The sequence below is a fragment of the Notechis scutatus genome, chromosome 1 (genome assembly GCF_049901735.1).
Source record: "Notechis scutatus isolate UNSWTSFEM ecotype Mainland chromosome 1, rNotScu1.2, whole genome shotgun sequence".
NCBI lineage: Eukaryota > Metazoa > Chordata > Lepidosauria > Squamata > Elapidae > Notechis > Notechis scutatus.
In genome coordinates this window covers 69,032,274-69,056,016 of record NC_142009.1, presented here as the reverse complement: position 1 = coordinate 69,056,016, position 23,743 = coordinate 69,032,274, and the positions used below count along the sequence as shown (strand labels likewise).

The following is a 23,743-nucleotide window of genomic DNA, read 5'->3' as shown; positions in this document are numbered from 1 at the left end:
CATTTATTTATTGGTTTAAATGATTTACAGTGCTGCCCATCTCACAACAGTGTGGTGCAAGGTTTAAATAAGTACAACGTTTGAATGAAACTTTACCTAACACTAGTGATTTGTGAGTACTGATCATAACACTGTAGGTCAGAATGGGTTGTCAACAATCCCCATGAACTACTGGGGCTACATATTGGGCATGGTATAGCTACTACTGAGTACAGCCAGAGGTAATATGATCATTTCTCTCTCCCTTTCTCCAAAGTACCTTCTTTATATTTACCACTCTTTATTCAATTAGTTGTTGATGGCAAAATAGATTACTTGGAGGGTGGAGGTTCGTACTTCAAGCTTGTGGCTAGTTTTCCGAACATTTCATTACCAGGTTAGGCAGGGGTGGGATTCAAAATTTTTAACAACCGATTCTGTGGGCGTGGCTTAGGTGGTGGGTGTGGCTTGGTGGTCATGTGACTGGGTGGACGTGGCTTGGTGATCATGTTATTGGCTGGGCGTGGCCAACTCAATATCACTCACATTGAGGCACGCATCTCCTCGCCTGGCCTCTCATGACTGTGGGGAATGCTGCAACAGTCGTAAGTATGAAAAATGGTCATAAGTCACTTTTTTCAGTGCCATTGTAACTTTGAATGGTCACTCCACACAAGCAAAGTACTAGCAAAGGAGAGAAAAAAAACTCCAGAGCAGTTCCTGAGACAGGAAGTCTAGTCCTGCCAAGAATGTAATTTATTTATTTATTTATTTATTTGATTTGTCAATTGCTTACAAGATAATAGGTATAAGTATGTACATAGTTATGAACACATGAAATGGGTACATATAAGAAAAATAAAAGAAACAATAGGACAGGGACTGTAGGCACGTTGGTGCGCTTATGCACGCCCCCTACAGACCTCTTAGGAAAGGGGTGAGGTCAATAGTAGACAGTCTAAAGTTAAAGTTTTTGGGGTTTGGGGAAGAAACCACAGAGTCAGGTAGAGTATTCCAGACATTGACCACTCTGTTGCTGAAGTCATATTTCCTGCAATCAAGTTTGGTGCGGTTAACCTTGAGTTTGTATCTATTGTGTGCTCTTGTGTTGTTATGGTTGAAGCTGAACTATTCATTGACAGGTAAGTCATTGCATTGTATGATTTTATATACCATACTTAGATCAGACCGAAGACGGTGGTCTGATAATAAGGGTTAACGGAGAGGCAGTTTCTGTAAGCAACACCAGAATGTTTCCTTCCTGCCTTCCTTACAGGATTAGGCCAGTAATTTCTTCTAACAACCGGGTCTCCGAACTGCTTAGAATGTTAACAACCGGTTCTAGCGAATAGGTGCAAACTGGTAGAATCCCACCCCTGAGGTTAGGTAACATCTTCAGCTGAGTTTAGGGGATTTCTAATTAGGTTGAAGACCAAATGTTTCTGAGTCACAGCTTGCCCTCTCTGTTATAGGCAAATCCTGATTAAAGTTGTTGATTGTGTGCTTACAGTTTAGGAAACCAACTACTATCATACTTCATAAATATTTCTATTGTGAGGGCCACTCCTTGAGAAGACCAGGAATTTGAAAATTTATTTGCAGTGCTAATATGATTCAATTTTATAAAATATAAGGCTCCCAGGGTCTGCTTTAGGTCTTATGGTTGTTGTTTTTTAATGATGACACTTTTCTTGCTAGAAAAGAGTTAATCATAAGAGGTTTGGTAGTGAACTTCTTGTATGAGGCTGTTAGCTCTGATGACTCAGAGGGACTATTCATTTAAAGGTATGAAATGTGACAAGGTTTATTTAATAGGTTTTAATTCTATGCTGTTAGCTTTTAAATTCTCAAGCTTTACAGTATAATCTAATTATTTTTAGCTCTATATATGAACAGTATAAGCTAAAAATGCCAATATTTCTCTACCTGCTACAGGAACTGTAATCCAGTACAAGAGATTCCAATAAGCTGCTTTCTAAAATGAACAGAACTATAGAACTATAAAATCAGCAAAAATTACCTGTAAATTTGATCCTATCTCCAAGTAACCAATGTTTTCTGTCCCTACATTATATTCTTTGCCTCTTTTCCCTCTTGACAAAGCTAACACTGGAGAGGAATAGAGAAAAAAAGCGAGGGGAAAAAAGAAGTAGTTTTATGCTGCTGCTGGACTAATGTGGTATAATTGTTTTGGTGTTATTTGGATTATATTTGAAGCTCAAGGAGTTTAACTAGAAACAGGCTGTCACAACCACACACACACTCACACACATACACACACACAGAGGGAGAGAAATGCACACAGGCACCATATTCTATTTTGATCATAAATTCAAATAATTCGATATGGCCATCTTAAAAAAAAGAAAAAGAAAATGGTGTGAAGAATTTTCTGACAAAAACACAAATCATTCAGAAGGGTAATTCTTTTTAAATAAAACGTAGGAGAAAACAACTTTTGCCTCATTCGTTCCTTGCAGGAAAGGTTTACTGCTTCAACATGGCTTAAGTCTGACAAATGCTTACAGTCGCACTGATTTACTGTATGTTGAATTCCACCTACATGTAGTTTTTCTTTGGTTTTGTTTATAAGCAGCACTGCAATGATGAGGAGACCATACTATTCGAAGGAAAGATTTATTTTGTTATGTTCTTTCTGAAAGCTATGAAATAGAAATAACATCAATATATTATTAAGATATTCAATCTTCAGATTACTGGGATGGAAGAAGCAACAAATTAATTACCTCTTCTCCCAACTGCATTTCTCGGATAGACCGAAGGTGGAGTTGAGGACCCTCAAAGATGACCACACAATTAGGATCACAACTGTTGTTCAGCAAGGACATGCTAATGAAGAAAAACAAAATCCAGATTTGAAATAGATATACAGGAAAGTATTTATTCTACAAATCTGTCTAGCTTAGTATCTCCCAGGTTGATACTAGAAATTGCATAGGGAGGGACTCAAAGATTAATTGATTTATGAGGTTGCCCACCATTCCTTAACCCACATCAGATTTGTAGCTTAGTAGTACAACTCCCAATTAGGCAAACCAAATCCTCCTCTAATTCTAGCATCTTGCAAAAGTTTTAACTTTATTCTTGCTTTCTTACCTTGCCATATATATTTCAACACAATTTTATTTAAATCTTCAAAGTAGTCTTTTCCAAGCCTAATTGGAATTGTTTGAAACAAATATAAAATTCTGGGTAATATATTCATCTTGATTGTTGAAATTCTCCCTATTAGTGACAGTTGTAAATTTTCCCATTTCGCCAAATCTAGCGCTATCTGCTGTTTAAGTTTGATATAATTATTCTCTTTTAATGTACTACATCTTGCTGTCAAATATATCTCCAAGTACTTAATCTTATTCGTGACCTGAATTTTCAATAGGTCTGCCAGTTCTTCCTGAGGATTTCCGGTTTGTCGGCTTTGCGGCGGTAGGGATTCGCGGCTGCGCGATCCTGCCGCGCTTAGCCGCTTTTGGGGCTCCGATCCGAAAGGGTGCGGAGCAAGCCAGCTGCCCTGCAGGGCAGCTGAAGGTAGGAGGGATCCGAAAAAGGGTTTGGGGGTGTTGCAGACCCCCTCCCTGGCCGGGCAGAACCCCTTTTACCAAGACGGCGTAAGCGGCGGTCCGTAATGGCCGCCACAAAGAAGCCGACAGCTGGGCAAGTATGCGCAGGAGGAAGAGGAGAAAGTTTTTAAAAGTGAAAGTCTTCTTGGTCGATCCAGGACTCTGAGATATATTTAATTTAATTCCTGGAAGTAATGGCTTTTTGGATGTTTCTTTCCACAAGAGAAAGTAAGCGGCAATTCTGAGGTGCTGAAAGGAAAGTTTACTCTCCCTCCCGACGGAATTAACAAACGGATATTGAGAAACCTGTTTTTTTTCAGGTAAAACTAGCTTTATGGGATAAGTCGGAAGGGAGAGGACAAAAATATATTTATCTGGTTGGATTTTGTTGGAGGAGATGCCTTAAGGATTTGGAGACAGAAATAAAATTTTAATAAGGCTTCAAAACACAGATTTGGATTTTCTTTTTCCTTTGTCTGATACTACCCCTGGAAGAGAAAGAGGAAAATTTGGCTTGGCTTGGATTGATTGAGGATTGTGGACTTTGGGATTGTCTTACTTTTCTTTTGGAATATTTTGGTTGGAGTAAGAAGAAAGAGGGAAAAAGAAAGAAAAGATTTATAATGGCTTTCTCCTTTGAGGAACTGAGGGATGAATATGAGCAAACAAAAGCAGCCTGTAAAGATGGTATGGAAAAAGCTTTTCTATTTTTAGAAATGGCGCTGGTTAACTATGAACAGACAATGCGACAGATGGAACAACAACAAGAAGAAGACGAAGACACCATCTTTAATGAATCCCAAAATTTATCTAAGAAAGAAGGAAGGAAGAAAGCGAGGAAAATGAAGGACTTAAGATCTAAAAAACATTCAAGAAAGAGAAAAATATGATGCAAAAATAAATACAATGATAGCAAACAAGAGAAAAAGGGAATACAACAGAGAAGGGATGCCAGCACGACAGAGGTTAGAAGAAGGGGGTAGGAAGATCTGGTGGGGAAGAAAGAAAGGGGAAAGGCGGAGAAAAGCCACAAAGTTTTAAATTGGATGGGAAAAGAGGAATCTTTTTAGGGATAAAGGGTAAAGTATAAATTTTCTTAAAAGATTTTGCAAGGTACATAAGATGGTATTGTAATATTTGTATTAGAAATAGAAAATTAGAATGGCTTAAGAGTTAATAAGAAATTAAAATGTTGAAATGTTTAATAATGATTGATTTTTAAATGTAATAAAATATTGAAGGGAAAGGCAATGAGAATGCTATAAGATTTATTATTTAGATTTATTATTTAACTACGTATTTAGGAGGATACTATGTATTTAAACATTTTCGATTTATTACTCTGTTTTTATTGTTATTAAAAGTAAAAATTAATAGATAGAATGTACCAAGCAGAATCAGATTGGGTATTAGGTGTCATTTTAAATGTTAATCTAATATTTAGGAGAGGATAGAAAGGCATCATACTCTGATTAGAGATTTCAGGAGAAATTCTTTTTTTTTTTCATTATAAGGAATGAGATAGAGGGATAATAAAGGATGGGCAAAAGATACAAATATAATGATTTAAATTAAGATGGATTGAATAAGATAGAATTATGAAGAGTGAAATGTGTGAGAAGTATATATAGAAGATACAGAATGGTAAACAAAATAGGTAATGATCTGTAAGATGAGCATGAATATAATTAAAGCCCATATAAAAGAGAGGTACCGGGGCCAAGTTACTTTACTAAAAGATTTTTTATATGTTTGTTTGTGTCTGTTTATGTTTTTGAGAAGTATTGGTGAAACCTTCTAGAAACACAGAAAGAGAATGATGATAATCAAGTCAGAAAGAAATAGAGGACAATGAGATGTTTTTATGCTCATACAGAAATGGTTTAAAATAGAATTGTATTGTATAAGATAAGGTTTATCTGACTTGTAAAATTTATAATGGAAAAAGGTTCAAATATGTAATGGTTGATGATGATTTGTTTGTTTCTGAAATTAATAAAACTTGTTAAAAAAAAAATAGGTCTGCCAGTTCTTCCTTTTGTCTTAATAGCATATTCTTTGTCAAGATCTTTGTCTTATCTTTATTTATTTTCAAACCAGCCACCTTTCCATATGTCTCTATCTTTTCTATCAATTTTGATGCTGTTTCTAAAGGGTCTTCTAAGATGAAAACCAGATCATCTGCAAATGCTTGCAGCTTAAATTCTTCCTTTTTGATTTTCATTCCTTTTATATTCTTTTCATCTCTAATATTTCTGTTTAGCACTTCCAAAGTTAACACAAACAAAAGTGATAGTGGACACCCTTGTCTTGTTTCTTTTCTTATATTAATAGAGTCTGTCAGTTCTCCCTCTATCATTACCTTTGCCGTTTGCTTATAGTATATAGTTTCTATTGCTTGAATAAATTTTCTAGCAAAACCCATCTGTTCCAACAATAATAACATGAATCGCCAATCCACATTATCAAATGCCTTCTGTGCATCTAGAAATATCAGAGTCATTTGTTTTACAGGATGTGCCTCGTAGTATTCCAAGGTGTCCAAGATTACTCTCATATTGTCTTTAATTTGTCTCTTTGGCAGAAATCCATTTTGATCAGGATGGATAAAATTATTTAAATATTTTTTAAGTCTTTCTGCCAATATTGAAGCAAAGATTTTATAATCTGCATTTAGTAGAGACTATAGTGCGGGACGGCGCCGGGGGGGCCCCCCCTCCCCCCCCCTTGTGGAGTGAAAATTTTTTATTTAAAGTCGCGGGGTCCCACTGGGTTTGGCCCTCTTCTTTTTTTTCTTTTTATTCTTTTTTTTTTTTTTTTTTTTTTTTTCTTTTTGTTGTTTTCTTTTTTATTATTTTTTTTATTTTTTCTTTTCTCTCCTACAAAAAATTTCCTATAGAAGTCTCGAATGATTTCCTTCTTCTCTTTGCTACCATGGCAAACTTGGCCTTGGTCATCTATTAATTGCAATATTTTCCTTGATTCTTTCTCCTTTCTCAATTTGTATGCTAATTATCTACCTGGTTTGTTTGTGTCTTCAAAGTAGTTCTGTTTAGCACCTCTAATTTTCTGTGCTAATTCTTCTTTTTCTATTTGACCCATTTTGTGTTTAATTATATCCATTTTTAACTTGATGTCCTTTTTCTGTGGCATTTTCTGTAGCTCTTTTTCAAGTCTTTTATGCTCATCCTCTAGGGCCTTAGAGGCTAGTCTTTTCATAGTATTCCTTTTCCTTGTATAGTCTATTATCAAGCCTCTAACATATGCCTTCATTGTATCCCATATGTTCTGAATTGATATATCTTCTTTTTTGTTTTCTCTAAAGAAAAAAGGCAATTCTTTCTCCATCCACTGTGTGAAGTTTTTTTCCTTTAAAATAGTATTATTTAACGTCCATCTAGATCTTATTTTTTGTCCTTTCCATTTAATTGTCATTGGATTGTGATCTGCCCAAGTACTTGTTTCAATATTTATTTCTTAAATGTTAGTTATTAATTCTGTTGACATCCATATCATATCTATTCTGGACCATGATAAGTGTCTACTTGAATAGAAGGTGTATTGTTGAGTTTTAGCATTTCTTTCTCTCCATGTATCTTTTAAGTTTATTTCATCTACCATTTTAAAAAAAGATTTAGGGAGAGTCTTTCTGTTTTGCTTTATTGTTTTCTGTGCTGTATAGTCCAATTTATTGTCTACAATTCCATTAAAATCTCCCATCATAACTATATTAGCATAGTCCAGTTCAATTATTTTCATATGTTTTCATATTATTGTCCATTATTTCCACCATTAGTATTCTTCCATCATCATCGGTATAGATAAATTTTGCTGGGGTGGTCTCTTTAATATATAAAACCACTACTCTTTTCTTACATTGTGTCAAGGAAGTAAATATTTTCCCTAATTTTGGCTGTACCAACAATTGTTCATATTGTTTTTTAATATGTACTTCTTGTAGACAAATTATATCAAATTTTAATTTCTCTAATTTATGAAAGGTTTTCCTTCTTTTAACGGCTGAGTTAAGTCCATTTATATTAATTGTAATCAATTTTTTCTCTTCCATGGTTATATTTTGTAGTTAAGTTTAGCAGCTCTCGTAGATCTTAGTTCACGTTGTTCTTTGGCTTCCACCTTTCCACCTACTGCACCTTCTTCTTTTTCAGTCGCCATTTGGCAGTCCTCCTGGAATTCAATTAGTGAGATCTCTTTTTCTGCCTCTTCCTTTTTCCCTCCAAAAAATTCTGTATAAAATAATTCCGCTTTCTCAATTGAGTCAATTCTATGTCTCTGTTCTTGCCATGTGAACATTAAATCTTCTGGAATCAGCCATCTATAATTCACCTCTTTTTAAAGTAGCATTTTAGTCAGGAATCGGTATTCTCTTCTCATCTCTCTCACTCTTCTGGGTATTTGTTTCAAGACCACAATCTCCTTGTCTTTGTATTTCAATGTTTTCTCTTTTGCCACTTGCAATATTTGCGTTTTAATGGCTTTCTTTGTAATCTAATGTGAACTTCTCTTGGTAAGCTATTTCTCATCGCATATCTTGTGAAAACTCGATAAACCTCATCTATTCCATCCATCATCTTCTCTTGAGTTATTTCCAAAGCTTCAGCCAGTATTTCTATCATTATCTCAGCTAAGTTTTGTCCTTTTTCTTCCTCTACGTTTTGGAATCTAAGATAGAATTCTGATCTATCCATCTCCCATCTCAGCATACCACTTTTATCTTGTTCAACCACCATTAATCTATTATCAATATCTCCAATCTTCTTGTCTCTTTGTTTATCTTCTTCAATTTTTTGGAATCTCTCATCATACTTCAACATCATTTGTTGGATGTTCTCCACTTTTTCATCGGTTTTCCCTGTTCTTTGTTCAATGTTCTCTGTTCTTTGTTCGATGTTCTCTATTCTCTTTTCAATATTCTCTGATCTTGCTTGAATATTTTGAATTCCTTGCATAATCATCTGCAGAGTCACTTTTTCTTGTTCTTTTTCTTGCTTTAACATTGTCTGTATTGAACGTTGTCCTCCAGATGGTGGAGAGGAAGAAGTAGAAGTTGAAGAACCAGGAGCTGTAAATTTCCTACTCATTTTAAGCAATTCAAAATCTTCAGGTTCTTCTAAACCTTAATCCAATTGTGAAGTAACCAATTATAGTTCAAAATAAAAATAGTAGAAAAAAGAAGCCCAATAATAATAATTAAAAAAAAAAAGAAAAAGGAAGGGAGGACAAAATTTCTTCAGGTTCTTGTATACCTTAATCCAATCAATAGTTAGATGAAAAAAAAGGCTTAAGAAAAAAAAGAAAAAAAAAGGAAAAGGAAAAATTCTTCAGGTTCTTCAACACCTTAATCCAATTGAAAGGTCTCAAATAGAAAAAAGTACATAAGAATAAACCAGAAAGGTAGATGAAAAGACAAAAATACCAGGAAAGAAAAAAAAGGCTTTTAAGGCTTTCCCTTTAAAATAAAAAGCAAACGTAGAGATTGGACTTCCAAAGAAAAAAAGAAAAACAAAGACAAGCTCCAACAAAGCCAAAAACCCATATAGTTATTGCAAAAAAAAAAAAAAAGATAAAAAGAAATACAATAAAGCTGGTGAGGAGGGATAGCACAACTTAGAAAAAGTAAAAAGGGCACACTGCGCTTTAATTATCCAAGGCTCTTATTATAGCTCTCTTCTCCAAAAACTTATCACCTTTTTTCCCCCTAAGTTTCAACACCAGACTCCAGCTGTTGATAGAAACCCAGAAGAGCACCTGCAATAATACTCTCCCGTGCTCTTCCCTCTATCTTATCAAATAGCAATGTCCTTGAAAAAGAGTCTCAGTTCTTTCTTTCTCAGCTTTGTCTGGTCACAGGGAAATAGAATATTTTCAAGCCTCCAGTTGGCAGTGTAACAAAGTTTCTTTGCTCTCACTTTCCCCCTCCTTTTCCGAGCAGGATATAATAAGAATTAATAAGAAAAAGAAAAAGATATTTTAAAAAATTGAAATAACTAAAGGGAGCCTTCTAGCCTAAAGTATCACAAAATCAAAAAGGAGAAGAAAAAAATAGATATAAACGAAAAAACCAGTCCAGTTTCAAAATACAAGATCATATATAGAAAATCCAGCAATGAGGAAAAAAAATTTTACTTTGACATTCCTGTTTAAAATCTCCGCTTAATCACTTCTGTCAAAACTTTTACAGATTCTTTCTTTTCCTTAGGGTGTTCTTTCAGATCTTAGAATAAAAAAAGAGTTCTCACCAAACCGGCACACTCTCTCTTTCTGTTCTCTTCCATTTCGGAGCTGTCCCAACTTCAGCAGCTTTAATGGCTGCCTGTTTGCCGCTGGCAAGAAGAGCTTCTCCCGGATCTACCAGGGACTTTGCGGTATCCCTGGGATTGACAGGATGCACTCTTCACTTTCACCGTCTCTTCAGGACGGTTTAGATCCGATAGGACCATCCAGGAGCAAAGATATCGGCAGTGATCTCAGACCTCCGAGATCGCATGCCGTATCGTCGCGACGCCAACTCCACCCTCCAGAATTGAATATGACTGAACAGAAAGAAATAAACTATTGTAGAAGAAAGAGGCAACTGAAAGTCAAAATCAAAGGAAAGTGTATAGATTTGATTGCGTTTCCAAAATTTGCCATGAATTTTTATTTTCCAATATAAAGGAAGAAAATGTTAAATATGTGGGAAGTAATTTTATTAATTGCATTAATATCATTAAATTAGAGATTTTAGACTGCAACCTGATCGTGCCAGTCAAGGGCAACCTGGGGCAATCTCTGGTGAAAAGCTTTTCTCATTCACTGTCAGAATAGTCGGATGGTAATATAAAACCCAAATCATCCAAAGTGGCAAGAACAAAATGAAGGTTGGTGTTTTCACTGGGTTGACCAACTTTTGCTCTAGTGGTCATTTTCTATCTTGGTCTCAGCCTCAGCCCTCTTGTGCTCAGGATTTGCACACGTCTTTCATGCAATTCTGCTACATTTGACATAAGGAATCTAGTCTCAAAATTATCATAGCCCTATTTCCACTACATGCTGTGAATTCAGAGACTTTAGTGCCATATATTCAGTTTGATATGAGTTAAATTTCTTAATGTATTTGTAGAACCTGACATTTCAGCTGCCAAGCTGCAGAGAAAGAGAGAGAGAGAGAGAGGAGGGAGGGAGGGAGGGAAAGGGAGGGGGAGGGAGAGGAGAGGGAGAAAGAGAGGAGGGAGGGAGAGGGGGGAGGGAGGGAAAGGGAGGGGGAGGAGAGGGAGAGAAGGAGAGGGAGAGGGAGAAGGAGAGAGGGAGAATGAGAGAGAGAGAGAGAGAGAGAGAGAGAGAACCACAAAAGTAATGCTTGTCCACTGTACCTGGGATAAAGTCCAACACCAACATCCTGCATTTCTCCATTGCTTATGCTGAAACAGTTACTGGTCACCTGTAAAAACAAGATTAAAGTCTATGATTAGGATTATTAGAATAATTTAGAAATGTCTTAACCTAATGAAAGCATTGTTTAAAAAGAAGGCAGCTAAGACAAAAGCCAAATAACCAGAATATTTATCCCTAATATAAATAACCCCCTTTCATATTAAAATATATAAAGCAGAGACATGGCTTTTATCACAAACCAGTTAGAAACAGAAATGCTAGTGTCTTCAATGAGATGCTGAAAATTAATTTATTTTAATGTAAAAAGTACACAAATACTTTCAGTCTATGGATGCTTGCAAAATTATATTAATCATAAATTAAAATAAAACGTACCCTCAGTGTAATTGCAAGTGCTTTGGCAGCGGAGTTAATTTAAGTGGATATGTGCATACATACACACATATATACATATATACAAACACCCTCTGTTTTTTTCTTAAATTACATTAATTAGTATGTCATTAGTTTAACCCATTCAGACAATCCCTATCATTTAGAAAAGCTATATATCTTAATTACTGTATGTTTTTTCTACTGCTATTGGAAACATAACTCCAGACAAGACTTGTGAGCTCTGCTTTTTCATTTTAAGCAGCAAAAATATTGGTTACAAAAATATTGACCTTGCTGTTCAGAACACAAATGAACAGCTGTTTGCAGATGGGAGAAAAAAAATTCATTTTTTCTGAAATTCCAAAGAAACCCAGAAGGAGAGATGAAAAAATACACCTTCATTTCCTCAAAATCATTATTATACATAAGTAGATAAAATGCTGCAGGCTAGCATGGAGTGATTGACAGAAGCAGAATATGCCAGGGAGCCTTGAGGGAAGTACTGTAGTAGTTGTTTGAATGCTGTTGATGGCCTAGTCACCCTTTAAACTAGCCTGCTACACATAGATACACCCAATGATACTGTCAGCAAAGTTGAGTAGGATTGAACCAGCACACAGCACACAGACTCTACTCTCAAGACTATCAGCAACAGGGTTGGTCTACTCCACAGCTGAATACTGCGCCCCTGTTTGGTTTAATAGCTGCCACACTAGCAAGATTGATACTAGACTAAATGATACAATGAGGATCATAAGCAGTTGCATACAATCTACTCCAACTTGCTGGCTCCCCATCTTGAGCCACATAGCACCACCAGCCCTATGAAAGCAGGGAGCCTTAGTGAAGGAGTACAACAAAATTACGAGAAACCCACTTCTTTCTGTGCATGCTGATCTTCCTCATCTATCAATTGGCAGGCTTAAATCCAGGAAGCCTTCTCTGGCACTCGCTCAACAGCTGTCTAACAACTTTGACATCAACACACAGTGGAAAGCCAAATGGGTGCTGAATGCCCAGATACAGGCAGTTATATAGATCAGCGGTCGCCAACCGGTGGGCCGTGAGAAAATTTTGGTGGGTTGCAGAGAAATCTCACCCCCAGATTACCCCCACAAAGCAATTAATCCAGGTTGCACAGAAACACAAGGCTGCGCCACCCACATGGCCCGTGGGAACCCTCCCTGCCCACTCACTCCTTACCTGGTAAACTTGCCTGCTAAATTGCTATTTTTCCTTTTTCCAACCATCATCTGTTCTGCTGTGCAGGGAGATTTAGATTAGCTAGGAAGCAGGAAATGGTTGGATTTCTTGCTTTCTAGCTAGTCTTTAGATCTTTGGCTCCAATTTTAAGTGTACAGCCAAACCTCCCTTAGGACTGAAGGTTTGCTTGCAAGCAAATTCAGTGCAGACTCATGGCAAGCAAATTTGAGAGACTGAGCTAGCCGATGGCAGATAGATAGATCACTGACTGATTCTGTGAGCAACTCAATCTGCCTGCTTTGCCTGATTTGGGGTAAAAGTTGCTCTTTTTTAAATAAAAAAATCAGTATTTTCATACATGGTGTGTTGTGAGTTAATTTTGTGAGTTTGCTTGCAAACAAATTTTATGTGACAGACTGAGCTAGCCAATGGCAGATAGATAGATTTCCGAATGAATCTGTGATTCCATGAGTAACTCAATCTGCCTGCCTGCTTTGCCTGATTTTGGGTAAAAGTTGCTCTTTTTTAAATAAAAAATTCAATATTTATATAAATATTTATAATATTTACATACAATCCATGCCCAGCCAGTCACATGACCACCAAGCCACACCCACAAATTAGGCTACACCCACAGAACCAGTTAGTGGTCCCCGGGATCTAAAATTATGAGTTTGGTGGTCCCTGAGGTCCAAAAGGTTGGCGACCCCTGATATAGTTGATCCTACACAAAAGGCACCAGGTTTTGACCTTCCTCACCAGCATTGGTCAACTCTGAACAGGATCCATACCCAACATGGTGTCTGTCAGGACTCATTGTTTAAGTGGGGTCTTGTCTCTACCCCTCAGTGTGACTGTGGTGCTCCTTGACAAAATATTTATCACATTGTGTCCAAATGTCCATCAAAAGTTTACACTGGCCCAATGTCTGTTTTTTTCAACATAGATCACCTGGTCCTTGAATGGCTGGGTGGACTGGACATTAACATTTGAACTACTATAAGTCCATGTATTTGCCATATGCTAAATAAATAAAAGCACACAGTAGCATGGTAGGAATCAAAAGCTTGTCACTTATCTTGGGGGAAAAACACATTGTTCTGATGCTACTCTGGCAGAAAGAGAAGGCAAGTAAACATTTGGAAATACTGTAACCATCATCTGCTTAATCCTTATGGTAGAAGACGAGATTGACCTCATAGAGGAAGATTGTTCCTTGTGCTCAGAATGGCACTATTGTAAATTTGATGCACTGAGGTGAATCCCTATATGCTGTTGCCCAGAAGGAAAATGGGAGAATAAAATGTCAGTTCTTGCTATGACCAATCCTTTACACAGAAAAGGACGGAGAAACAGAGGTGGCAGCGTTAAGTCACTGAGCAGAGGGTGCTGCCTGCTTTCTCTTTTTCTACAGCCTAGTTTCCTTTTAACAGTAAGAGAAATGAAAAGAGGATGATTGTCTCCTGTGTGCATGCCTCTTTGCTTGTCTGAAAGGAGGTCACTTGCAGAGAGAAAAATAAAACTCAAGGAAGCATGGCAATGCTGGAAGGCTCCACTCTCTCTGCATCTAATTTCTCTAGAGGATGTTGTGGGAAGAATTGTGCTTGGCCAACCAAGAAGCAGTGGGAAGCTTTAGCTTTACTGGGAAGTACAGAGAATAACATAGAATAACAGGCTTGGAAGGGACCTTGGACATTTTCTAGTCCAACCCCATGCTCAAGCAGGAGACTCTTGCCATTCCAAACAAATGGCTGTCCAATCTGTTGTTGAAAACCTCCAGTGATGAAGCATCCACAACTTCTGGAGACCAGTTGTTCCATTATTTGTTTTTAGTGTCAGGCAATCTCCTTAATTCTAGGTTAGATCTCTCTTTAATGATCTTCTACTTGTTACTTCTTGTCCTACCCTCGGGTGCTTTGGAGGCTCTGTGACAGCCTCTGAAATACTGGAACACAGCTATCATATCACTCCTAATTCTTCTCTTTGATAGGCAAGACATCCCTAGTTTCCTTAATTGTTTATCATACAGTTTAGTCTCCAGACTCCTTATCATTTTTGTTGCTCTTCCCTGCACTTTTTCTAGGAACTCAGCATCTTTTTTTTTTGTACTGTGGCAACCAGAACTTAACACAGTATTCCAAGTGTAGCCTCACTAGTGTACTATTACTTTTCGTGATATTGATGCTCCCTAGGATTGCCTTGGCTTTTTTGGAAGCTGCAGTAGATTGCTGATTCATATTTAGTGGTGGTCCACCAAGACATCTAGATTCCTTTCAGTACTGTTGAGCCAGGTGTGGTACCCTATTCTATATCTGTACATTTGATTTTACTTGCCTAGGTGCAGGAGCTTACTTTTCTCACCACTGAACTGCATCTTGTTGGATAGAGCCCAATAATAAAGTCTGTCAAGATCTTTCTGAATCTCCAGTCTATCTTCTAAGATGTTGGCAATTCCTCCCAGCTTGGTGTCATCTGCAAATTTGATGAGTTTCCATTCTGTTTCCCTCACCCAAATCATTTTTGAAGGTGCTGAAGAGTGCTAGGCCTAAACAAAACCTTGAGCTATCTCCATTTCATGCTTCTTTCCATGTAGATGTAATTCCATTGGGGACTACATGCTGAATGTCAGCCAGTTTTAAGTCCATCTTGTGTACCCAACATGTTTTCAATCTTACCAAGGAGGCAGCTGTGGTCTACTTTGTCAAATGCTTTACTGTACTCTAAGCAAACTATGTTTACAGTGTTTGCCCAATGCACTAATTTAGTCATTTGATTAATTTGATTAATCTATGCACATCAAAGTACCATCACTAGGGGTAAAGTTCAATGAGTGAGATCATGAGGTGCCTGCTTGCTTCACTTCACTGATCAGAAAGAGAAGGTCTCAGTAACTACATTTGTCAATAATTGGAAACCCTTTATGAACTTTTTGCTAAAAATAGAAAAAAAATCAACTTGTGATTTATGAGTTGGATGATTACAAAAGATAGGCTATGGAAAGAAGGGAGTCACAGTCTAACCTTAGAGAGGGGATAAAATATAAATGCATTTATAATTGCTGGTCACTCTTTATAATTTTCTATTTATTTTCTTTCTCTTTCATTGTATTTCTTTCTCATTTACTGATTACTTTCTTTTCTTTATCTTTGTTTCCTTTTTTAAAATTTGTATTGCTTTTATTCTGTCAACAATTCTTTAATAAAATTAATTAATAAAAGAAAGAAAGAAGAGGCCAAGCTCTCTGGCAGAGATATCTACTTTCCTACATACCTCTGCCAATATTTTCCAATCTCCTTTGCCATTGTCCCTAGGGGATCCAAACAAGAGAGATAAGACAGAAGTATGCAGCTACTGCCATCTTATCTCAATCAACTACTGGAGGCAAAACTTAAGAGAAAGTATGGGAGCAAGGGAAAAAGGTTTTCAGGAAATGACTGACTGGGTGAGATCTCACTTTTCTTGTGCAACCTGTGCTGCGAGGCAGAGAAAGAAGGAAGGGTTTGTATTTAATATTTGCTGCTTGGCTGCCTCTCATATGGATATGATTTATATGTCTACATGGTTAGAGTTAAAAAAGAATTGCCTAGATACCCAAATCACGTGTGAATTCATGAACAAGGTAAAATAGCCATAGCCAACAAAATCCAAGAATGGAAACTGTTTTTAACCTGAGTCACTACACCAAGAAGATTGGCTTTGGATATGGATAAGTCAGATTTAAATCTGTTCAGCTATAACATTCACAGGAGGAACAGGACAGGTTGCGATCTCACTACTCTTCAAGATTGTATCAAAACTTTGACATCACTTGAGTACTAAATTATGTTCTAAGATTTGTTGCAAGCATAAGCAAATGATGCCTTTCTTCTCATATTTTAAGTCAAAGAAGAGAATAGTGTATCCATATGCAGATGGCTAAAGTTAAGATTACAACTTAATGTAGGTCTACCAGGTAGATATGGAAATAAGCCACCTATTAAGGGAGGCAGAAGTAGAAGGGCTATTAATGATTTATACCTACTGTGGATAAAAAAAGAAAAGTCTGCTAATTAGCATGTGAGGCACCTCGGATATTAATATATTCTTACAATTTGCATAACACTACTTATGGTATTGCTTCTAAGACTGCAATTTTTATAGCTGGCTGAAGCAGCCCAGTCATAACATGTCACCCTCATCTATGGGATTTTTTTTTCCCTGTAAAGGGTTCTTTTTCCTTTACTCCATTTATTTAAGAATAAGCAAATAATCCAGAGATGCTAGCCTATATAAGTTAGCATTTAACGCTTAAAAACATATAATACTATTTCATATAATTTCATATAATACTATTATTGAGGTGAAAGGTATTTTGAAATTCATCTAATTTATCCACCTCCTTAGTACAGGACTCACTATAGCATCTATGGCATATGACTATCCAACTATTGACTGAAGATCTCTAGTAAAAGAGAACTCATCACTTCTTGTGGCAGCCCTGTATAGTCACAGATTCCTCCTGACATCTATCATGAACCTTTCTTGCAGTTTTATTCCATTACTTCTGGTCCTATTCTCTGGAGGAATATAGAATAATAAATCAGCTCCCTTTTCTATATAATAGCTTTTCAGATATTTCTAAAATCTGGTCACGTTGCCATCTTCAAAAGCCGATACAAAAATTTATGCCACCATAAAAATTGAATGCACCAATTATCACATGAAACAAGAAGAAAACCTTCTATGCACCAATTCCACCCGCGCTTTCTACAATTTTATAAACAACAAACTAAAAAGACTCAAGGTCCATCCCACCCCTGAAAGGACCTAATGGTAAAGACTGCAACGATGACACTATTAAAACCAACCTCTTTAACACATTCTTTGGCTCAGTATTTGTAAACAACAATGGATCATGCCCAGTATTTCCTAGTCAAACCACAGACAACTACAATGATCTAATACATATCGATTTTACAGAAGACAATGTTGAAAAAGCACTACGCAATCTAAAATAATCTCTATCTATTTGACCAGATGGAATATGTGACTACTTCTTAAAAAAGCTACCCACTGCCATAGCAGAACCTCTAAGCATAATCTTTGAAAAATCTTTCAGGACCAGCTCCTTGCCAAAACTATGGTCACAAGCCACGGTTATCCCTATCTTCAAAAAGGGAGACCCCAGCCTAGTTGAAAATTACAGACCAATCTCTTTATGCTGCGTCACCTGTAAAGTCATGGAATCAATTTTTAACCAATCCATCATCCTCCACTTAGAAACAAACAACCTACTCTCTAATAAACAATTTGGTTTTAAGAAAAAACTATCATGTAATCTGCAACTCTTACACTGCAAAAACATATGGACTACACAACTCGATCAGGGCAAAGCAATAGACGCAATCTACATGTATGGTCTTTATATTATCATATTAAGGGCAACTGTGTTCTCTTTGCTGATGATGTAAAGCTATTCAACACCACAGATAATTCTGCTACCCTTCAAAAAGACCTTGACTATGTATCAGAATGGTCAAACAAATGGCAACTTCAAATCTCAACAAATAAATGCTCTGTCCTACATATTGGCAAAAAAAATCAGAAAATAAAATACAGGCTGAATAGTCAAGACCTTGTTGATGATCCAAACTCTGTCAAGGATCTTGGAGTACTCATCTCAAATGACCTAAGTGCAAGAACCCACTGTAATTACATAGCCAAAAAGGCGTTAAGAGTTGTTAACCTAATCTTACGTAGCTTTTTCTCTGGTGATATTACACTAATAACTAGAGCATACAAAAAATTTGCTAGACCAATACTCGAATACAGCTCATCAGTCTGGAACCCACATTACATATCTGATATTAACACAGTTGAGAAAGTTCATAAATATTTCACAAGAAGAGTTCTCCACTCCTCTACTCGTTGCAGAATACCTTATGCTCGAAATACCAGACTCGAAATTCTAGACCTAGAAAACCTAGAACTATGCCGCCTTCGGTCCGATCTAAGTATAGTATCTAAAATCATACATTGCAATGTCCTACCAGTCAATGAATACTTCAGCTTCAATCATAACAACACAAGAGCAAACAATAGATACAAATTCAAGGTTAATCGCACCAAACTTGATTGCAGGAAATACGACTTCAGCAACAGAGTGGTCAATATCTGGAATACTCTACCTGACTCTGTGGTTTTTTTCCCCAAACCCCAAAAACTTTAACCTTAGACTGTCCACTATTGACCTCACCCCTTTCCTAAGAGGTCTGTAGGGGGCGTGTATAAGTGCACCAATGTGCCTACCGTCCCTGTCCTATTGTTTCTTTTATATTTTTTTATATTTTTTAAAATAATTTCTTATATGTATCCATGTATTCATAACTATGCTTTTATTTATACCTATTATCTTGTAAGCAATTGACAAATAAAAAAATAAAAAAATAAATATTCCCCTCTCAAATGTCTTTTTAATAAACATTCCCTTCCTCATAGGCATAGGTTCCAGACTTTCATTATTTAGAATGTCCTATTCTGAGAGATCTTTTCCCTATGCAATATGTTCTAATTTGTTACTATCCTTTTTGAATTGTGATGCTTGAAACTAAATGGGATCTGACTAGATAGAACAATTGCTTCCCATAAGTTGAGCTCTTTCCATTTATCCAGCCTGAGCATTTTTAGTAGCTACATTACATTGCACGTGTTTATATGGTAGGTGATGAGTTTCTCAGTTCCCCTTTACATGTATTTTACATGTATTAGTAAAAAGCCAGGCATACTTGTGCCTATCATCATTATCATCAACCGCCATCATCATGTCTAATACTAATATGTGGTATTTTATTTGGTGTGAGAAGTAAAAAATATTAAACCATTTTTCTTCATGGTTAGGGAACACATACATCATTGTAAAACATGTATTATGCTATACTTCATTAATGATTCATTCAGAGGAATACATGTAAAATAATAAACATTATCATGAAAATATATTTTATATTTTTTGGTATCTTATGCTTCATACAAGAACATATATTAACTTTTTTCTGAGTTCACCTCATTAATTTTATCTTTGACCTGCAAAACTGTTCTAAATTGTACTGATGCTGTAGTGATATGAAATGTTACATTATACATGTGATTCAAATCTGCATTTTAAATGTAACCTGGTTACAGTGATGGAATAATTGATGAAACATTGGTCAACAAAGTAGATTCATATCTTTAGTTTTAAAACATCTTATAAACCTAATCCCTACTATAATTCAAAGCAGGAGTTTCTGCACCGATTACTATAAAGAGAGATTGTATTTAACAGATTTAACAGATAATCAGAGTTGGAAGGGACCTTGTAGGTCATCTAGTCCAACCCCCTGCCCAAGTGGGAGACCCTACACCATTTCTGACAAATGGCAGTCCAATCTCTTCTTGAAAGTCTCAAGTGATGGTGCTCCCACAACTTCCGAGGGCAAGCTGTTCCATTGGTTGATTGTTCTCACTGTCAGAAATTTTCTCCTTATTTCCAGGTTCAGTTTCCATCCATTATCCTTGTCTGGCCTACAGGTGCTTTAGAAAATAGTTTGACTCCTTCTTCCCTGTGGCAGGCCCTCAAATATTGGAAGACAACTATCATGTCTCCCCTGGTCCTTCTCTTTACTAGACTAGCCAAGCCCAGTTCCTGCAACTGTTCATTGTATGTTTTAGCCTCCAGTCCCCTAATTATCCTGGTTGCTCTTCTCTGTACTCTTTCTAGAGTCTCAACATCTTTTTCATAATGTGGTGAACAAAACTGGATGCAGTACTCTAGGTGTGGTCTTACTAAGGCTTTATAGAGTGGTATTAGTACTTCCTTTGATCTTGATTGTATCCCTCTGTTAATACAATTTAGGATTGCATTAGCTTTTTGGCTGCTGCTGCACACTGCTGGCTCATATTTAGCTGGTTGTCCACTAAGACTCCAAGATCCCTCTCACAGTTACTGCTGTTGAGCCTGGTTTCCCAGTATCTTCCCAGGTATTGATGTTAGGCTGATTGGTCTATAGTTTCCTGGGTCTGTTTTTTTTTCTCCTTTTTTGAAGATGGGAACCACACAATTATGCTAAGGTTAATGACATTTTTTTTCACAATTATGCCTTTATTGAGAATTGGTATTGTTAACCTGATTGTTAGTGTTAATCTGGGAATTAATCTCTGCTCTTCTGGGTGTTGATTGTTGGTGATATCTAGCAAGAATGTTTATTTATTTTTTTAACTTTAAAATACATTTATCAAATGTATACAACCTACTTCATCAAGTGTGCGTACAATGTGTACAAAGCATGCAAAATAGTTAAAACAACTCAGATTTTGTTATCAGGTTTACACTGCATTTAACACTAGAAGTTCAGCAGTTCAGAATTATGGGAGACCACACACAGAAGTATAACCTGAGTATTTCAACTAGTAGAGTAGAATATGGTACATGGCACATTTAAAGGAGATGATGGCTACTACAATAGATATGGGAATAGAGTCCACTTCTCTTTAAAGTCTTGTTCTCTGACCATCTGGCTAGACATAATATTTGAAGAACAAACCCAAATGTGTTCCTGCTATAAGCACTGTTTTGTGGTTCATAAAAGAAGAGCCTCTTTACAGCCAGATTGTACAACATTACAGCTATCCTCTTTGCTAATGTCCCAAAAGACTGCTGCCGTGGCCAACCACTATTATGAAATATTAATAGAAACTGAACACAAAAGAAGAACAAAAAGAAAGAATGGTGTAAGCAATCTACTAGTTAGATTAAATTTTTTGAGCTGTAACATGAAAAGACCCTGAAGAATCATTTCTTGAAAACATTTCTTTTTACCTAAAGGGGAAGTGGACCTGCTGAGATTCAGGTAGAAGAAACTGTGATTTAAGAATGTTACCAATTGGCTTTTCTGACTGTAGCTTATTAATTAATAATTACCTTATTCTAATTACTTTATTCTATGCAGCTTTGCCTTTACCCTTATAGAGCAAAAGAAATTAATTGCTTCCTGAAGATAAGCTTGCAGTTCTGCAGTCTTGTATCTTGCATTTCATGAACTCCTATCTTGGGTCTTTACAGTTCTGTATATAGAATATTATACAGAGTTTGAACTTTTAACTGAGGCTACGTGCACATTTCAAGAGGGCCCTCACTAATTTTCCTAACCCCAATTTTTTTGTACTTCTTTGAACCCTTATAAATTAGGTCACTGAAGTAGGAAAAATTATTTATTTACTTACAGAACTTATATTGCTGCCTACCTCAAATGATGATTCTAGGGGGCTCATAACAATCCATAAAAAACGGAGTTAAAAACAAAAGTACCTTTCCCCCCAGGTGCCAGGCTATCTTTCCTTGCAGCTCAACCCCCATCCTAGCCCAATGCTTGGCTCAGCCGTCCGGAAGGGTAAACGGTAGGTATCCCTTGGATCTCAGATGGGAGTTTTCCAAACGACTTGGAAGACACCAGGAAGGAATAAGTCCAAGGTCCCATCAGGTGGCAACTTGTAAAGAAAGTAATCCGGAGTGCACCCACCAGAGGTGGTATTCAGCAGGTTCTGACCAGTTCTGGAGAACCAGTAACGGAGATTTTGAGTAGTTTGGAGAACCAGCACCTCTGACTGGAGATTTTACAGTATCCTTCCCCTGCCACACCCACCAAGCCACATCCACAGAACTGGTAGTAAAAAAAAATTGAATCCCACCACTGGCATCCACCCTATCTAGCCTAATCGGAAATACTTTCAGGGAGTGGCACTCCCAAAATAACCAACTCTATGCCATGTAAAAGTGAGAGCAACTGGGAGCCAATATTTCAATGGTCTTACTCTGGTGAACCACAGGGCACTCAAACTGCAGAGTCTGATGTATCCTGGACCAGTTGCAACTTCTGGATGGTCTTCAAGGGCAGCCCCATGTAGAGAGCATTGGAGTCCTTGACTTCTAACCACAATTGAGCCCAAAACTTCTATTGTTAAGAGAGACATTTGTTAAGTGAGTTTCCCCCCATTTTACGATATTTCTTGCCCAAGTTGTTAAGTGAATCAGTGCCGTTGATAAGTTGGTAACCTGGTTGTTAAGTGAATCTGGTTTCCCCATTGATTTTGCCTGTCAGAAGGTTGCAAAAGGGGATCACATGACCCCAGGATGCTGCAACAGTCATATAAGTATGAATCAGTTGGCAAGAATCTGAAATTTGATCACCTGATCATGGGGATGCTGCAAAGGTTGTAACTGTGAAAAACAGTAATAAGTCACTTTTTTTCAGTGCCGTTGCAACTCCGAATGTCACTAAATGAACTGATGTAAGTTGAGGACTACCTGTAATCCAAATGGGAGGTGACTAATCTAGGAGTGATTGTGAGCAAGGCCTCCCTATCCCGGAATTGGTGCACAAGATGAATTTGTGCAAAAGTCTGGCTGTGCCATGGCTGTCCCTCTCCTCTTCCAGCAGAAACTGTGTGTCCAAAAGGACTTCCAAGCTGCACACCCAGACCTGTGCAAGTGAATGTTGCCCCATCCAGAATCAGAGACATTAATTTTGGCAGGATGAGACAAATTTCTGCATAAACTTTCATTGAGATTTAATATACCAAACCCCAAATCTCCAAGCATCCCCAAATGAAATACCTCAAAAATCCTCTGTTCTGCTTACTGAGCCTTTGGCTGCCATTTTTTTTTTAGTGTAGTCTCTCAGCTACTGAAATGCATCCCGCCTTTCACTGATTTCTCAAAGACTGATTATACTCCCTTTTATGTCATCTGTGTAAGATTCACATTCTTCTTATACACTGTTTAATTTGAGCATGCTATACTGCTTAAAATATGCAAGGAAAAACAGTTGGTTATAATCCTTTTTACATTTTTTCTTTGGTTGTTCTTGGATCTCTCAGAAAGTATTAAGTATAGAGCACACAACAGATATAAACTAAATGTAAACCACTCCAAACTTGATTGCAGGAAGTATGATTTTAGCAACAGAGTGGTCAATGTCTGGAACTCACTACCTGATTCTTTTGTCACCTGCTCAAACCCCCACTCCTTTACCCTAAAACTAACCTCTATTGACCTCATCCCATTCCTAAGAGGTCTGTAAGGGGCATGCATAAGCGCACAATCATGCCTACTGTCCCTGTCCTATTGCCCCAATTATTAGTTCCTATTTCTTGTATTTAAACTTATGTTTATTCTTGTTTCTGTTATACTGTAA

At 37.0% G+C, this 23,743-nt stretch overlaps 1 protein-coding gene across 1 annotated transcript in view; it reads right to left on the bottom strand.

The window, feature by feature from the left end:
• Positions 1 to 23,743, bottom strand: part of SMYD3 (SET and MYND domain containing 3) — a 334,148-nt gene that overhangs the window by 62,670 nt on the left and 247,735 nt on the right. Inside the window, exons 6-7 of the mRNA XM_026669387.2 lie at positions 10,934 to 11,001; positions 2,727 to 2,829 (exon numbers count right to left, since the gene is read on the bottom strand). Of these exons, the coding sequence (XP_026525172.1) occupies positions 2,727 to 2,829; positions 10,934 to 11,001 (171 nt within the window). The remainder of the gene's footprint in view (positions 1 to 2,726; positions 2,830 to 10,933; positions 11,002 to 23,743) is intronic.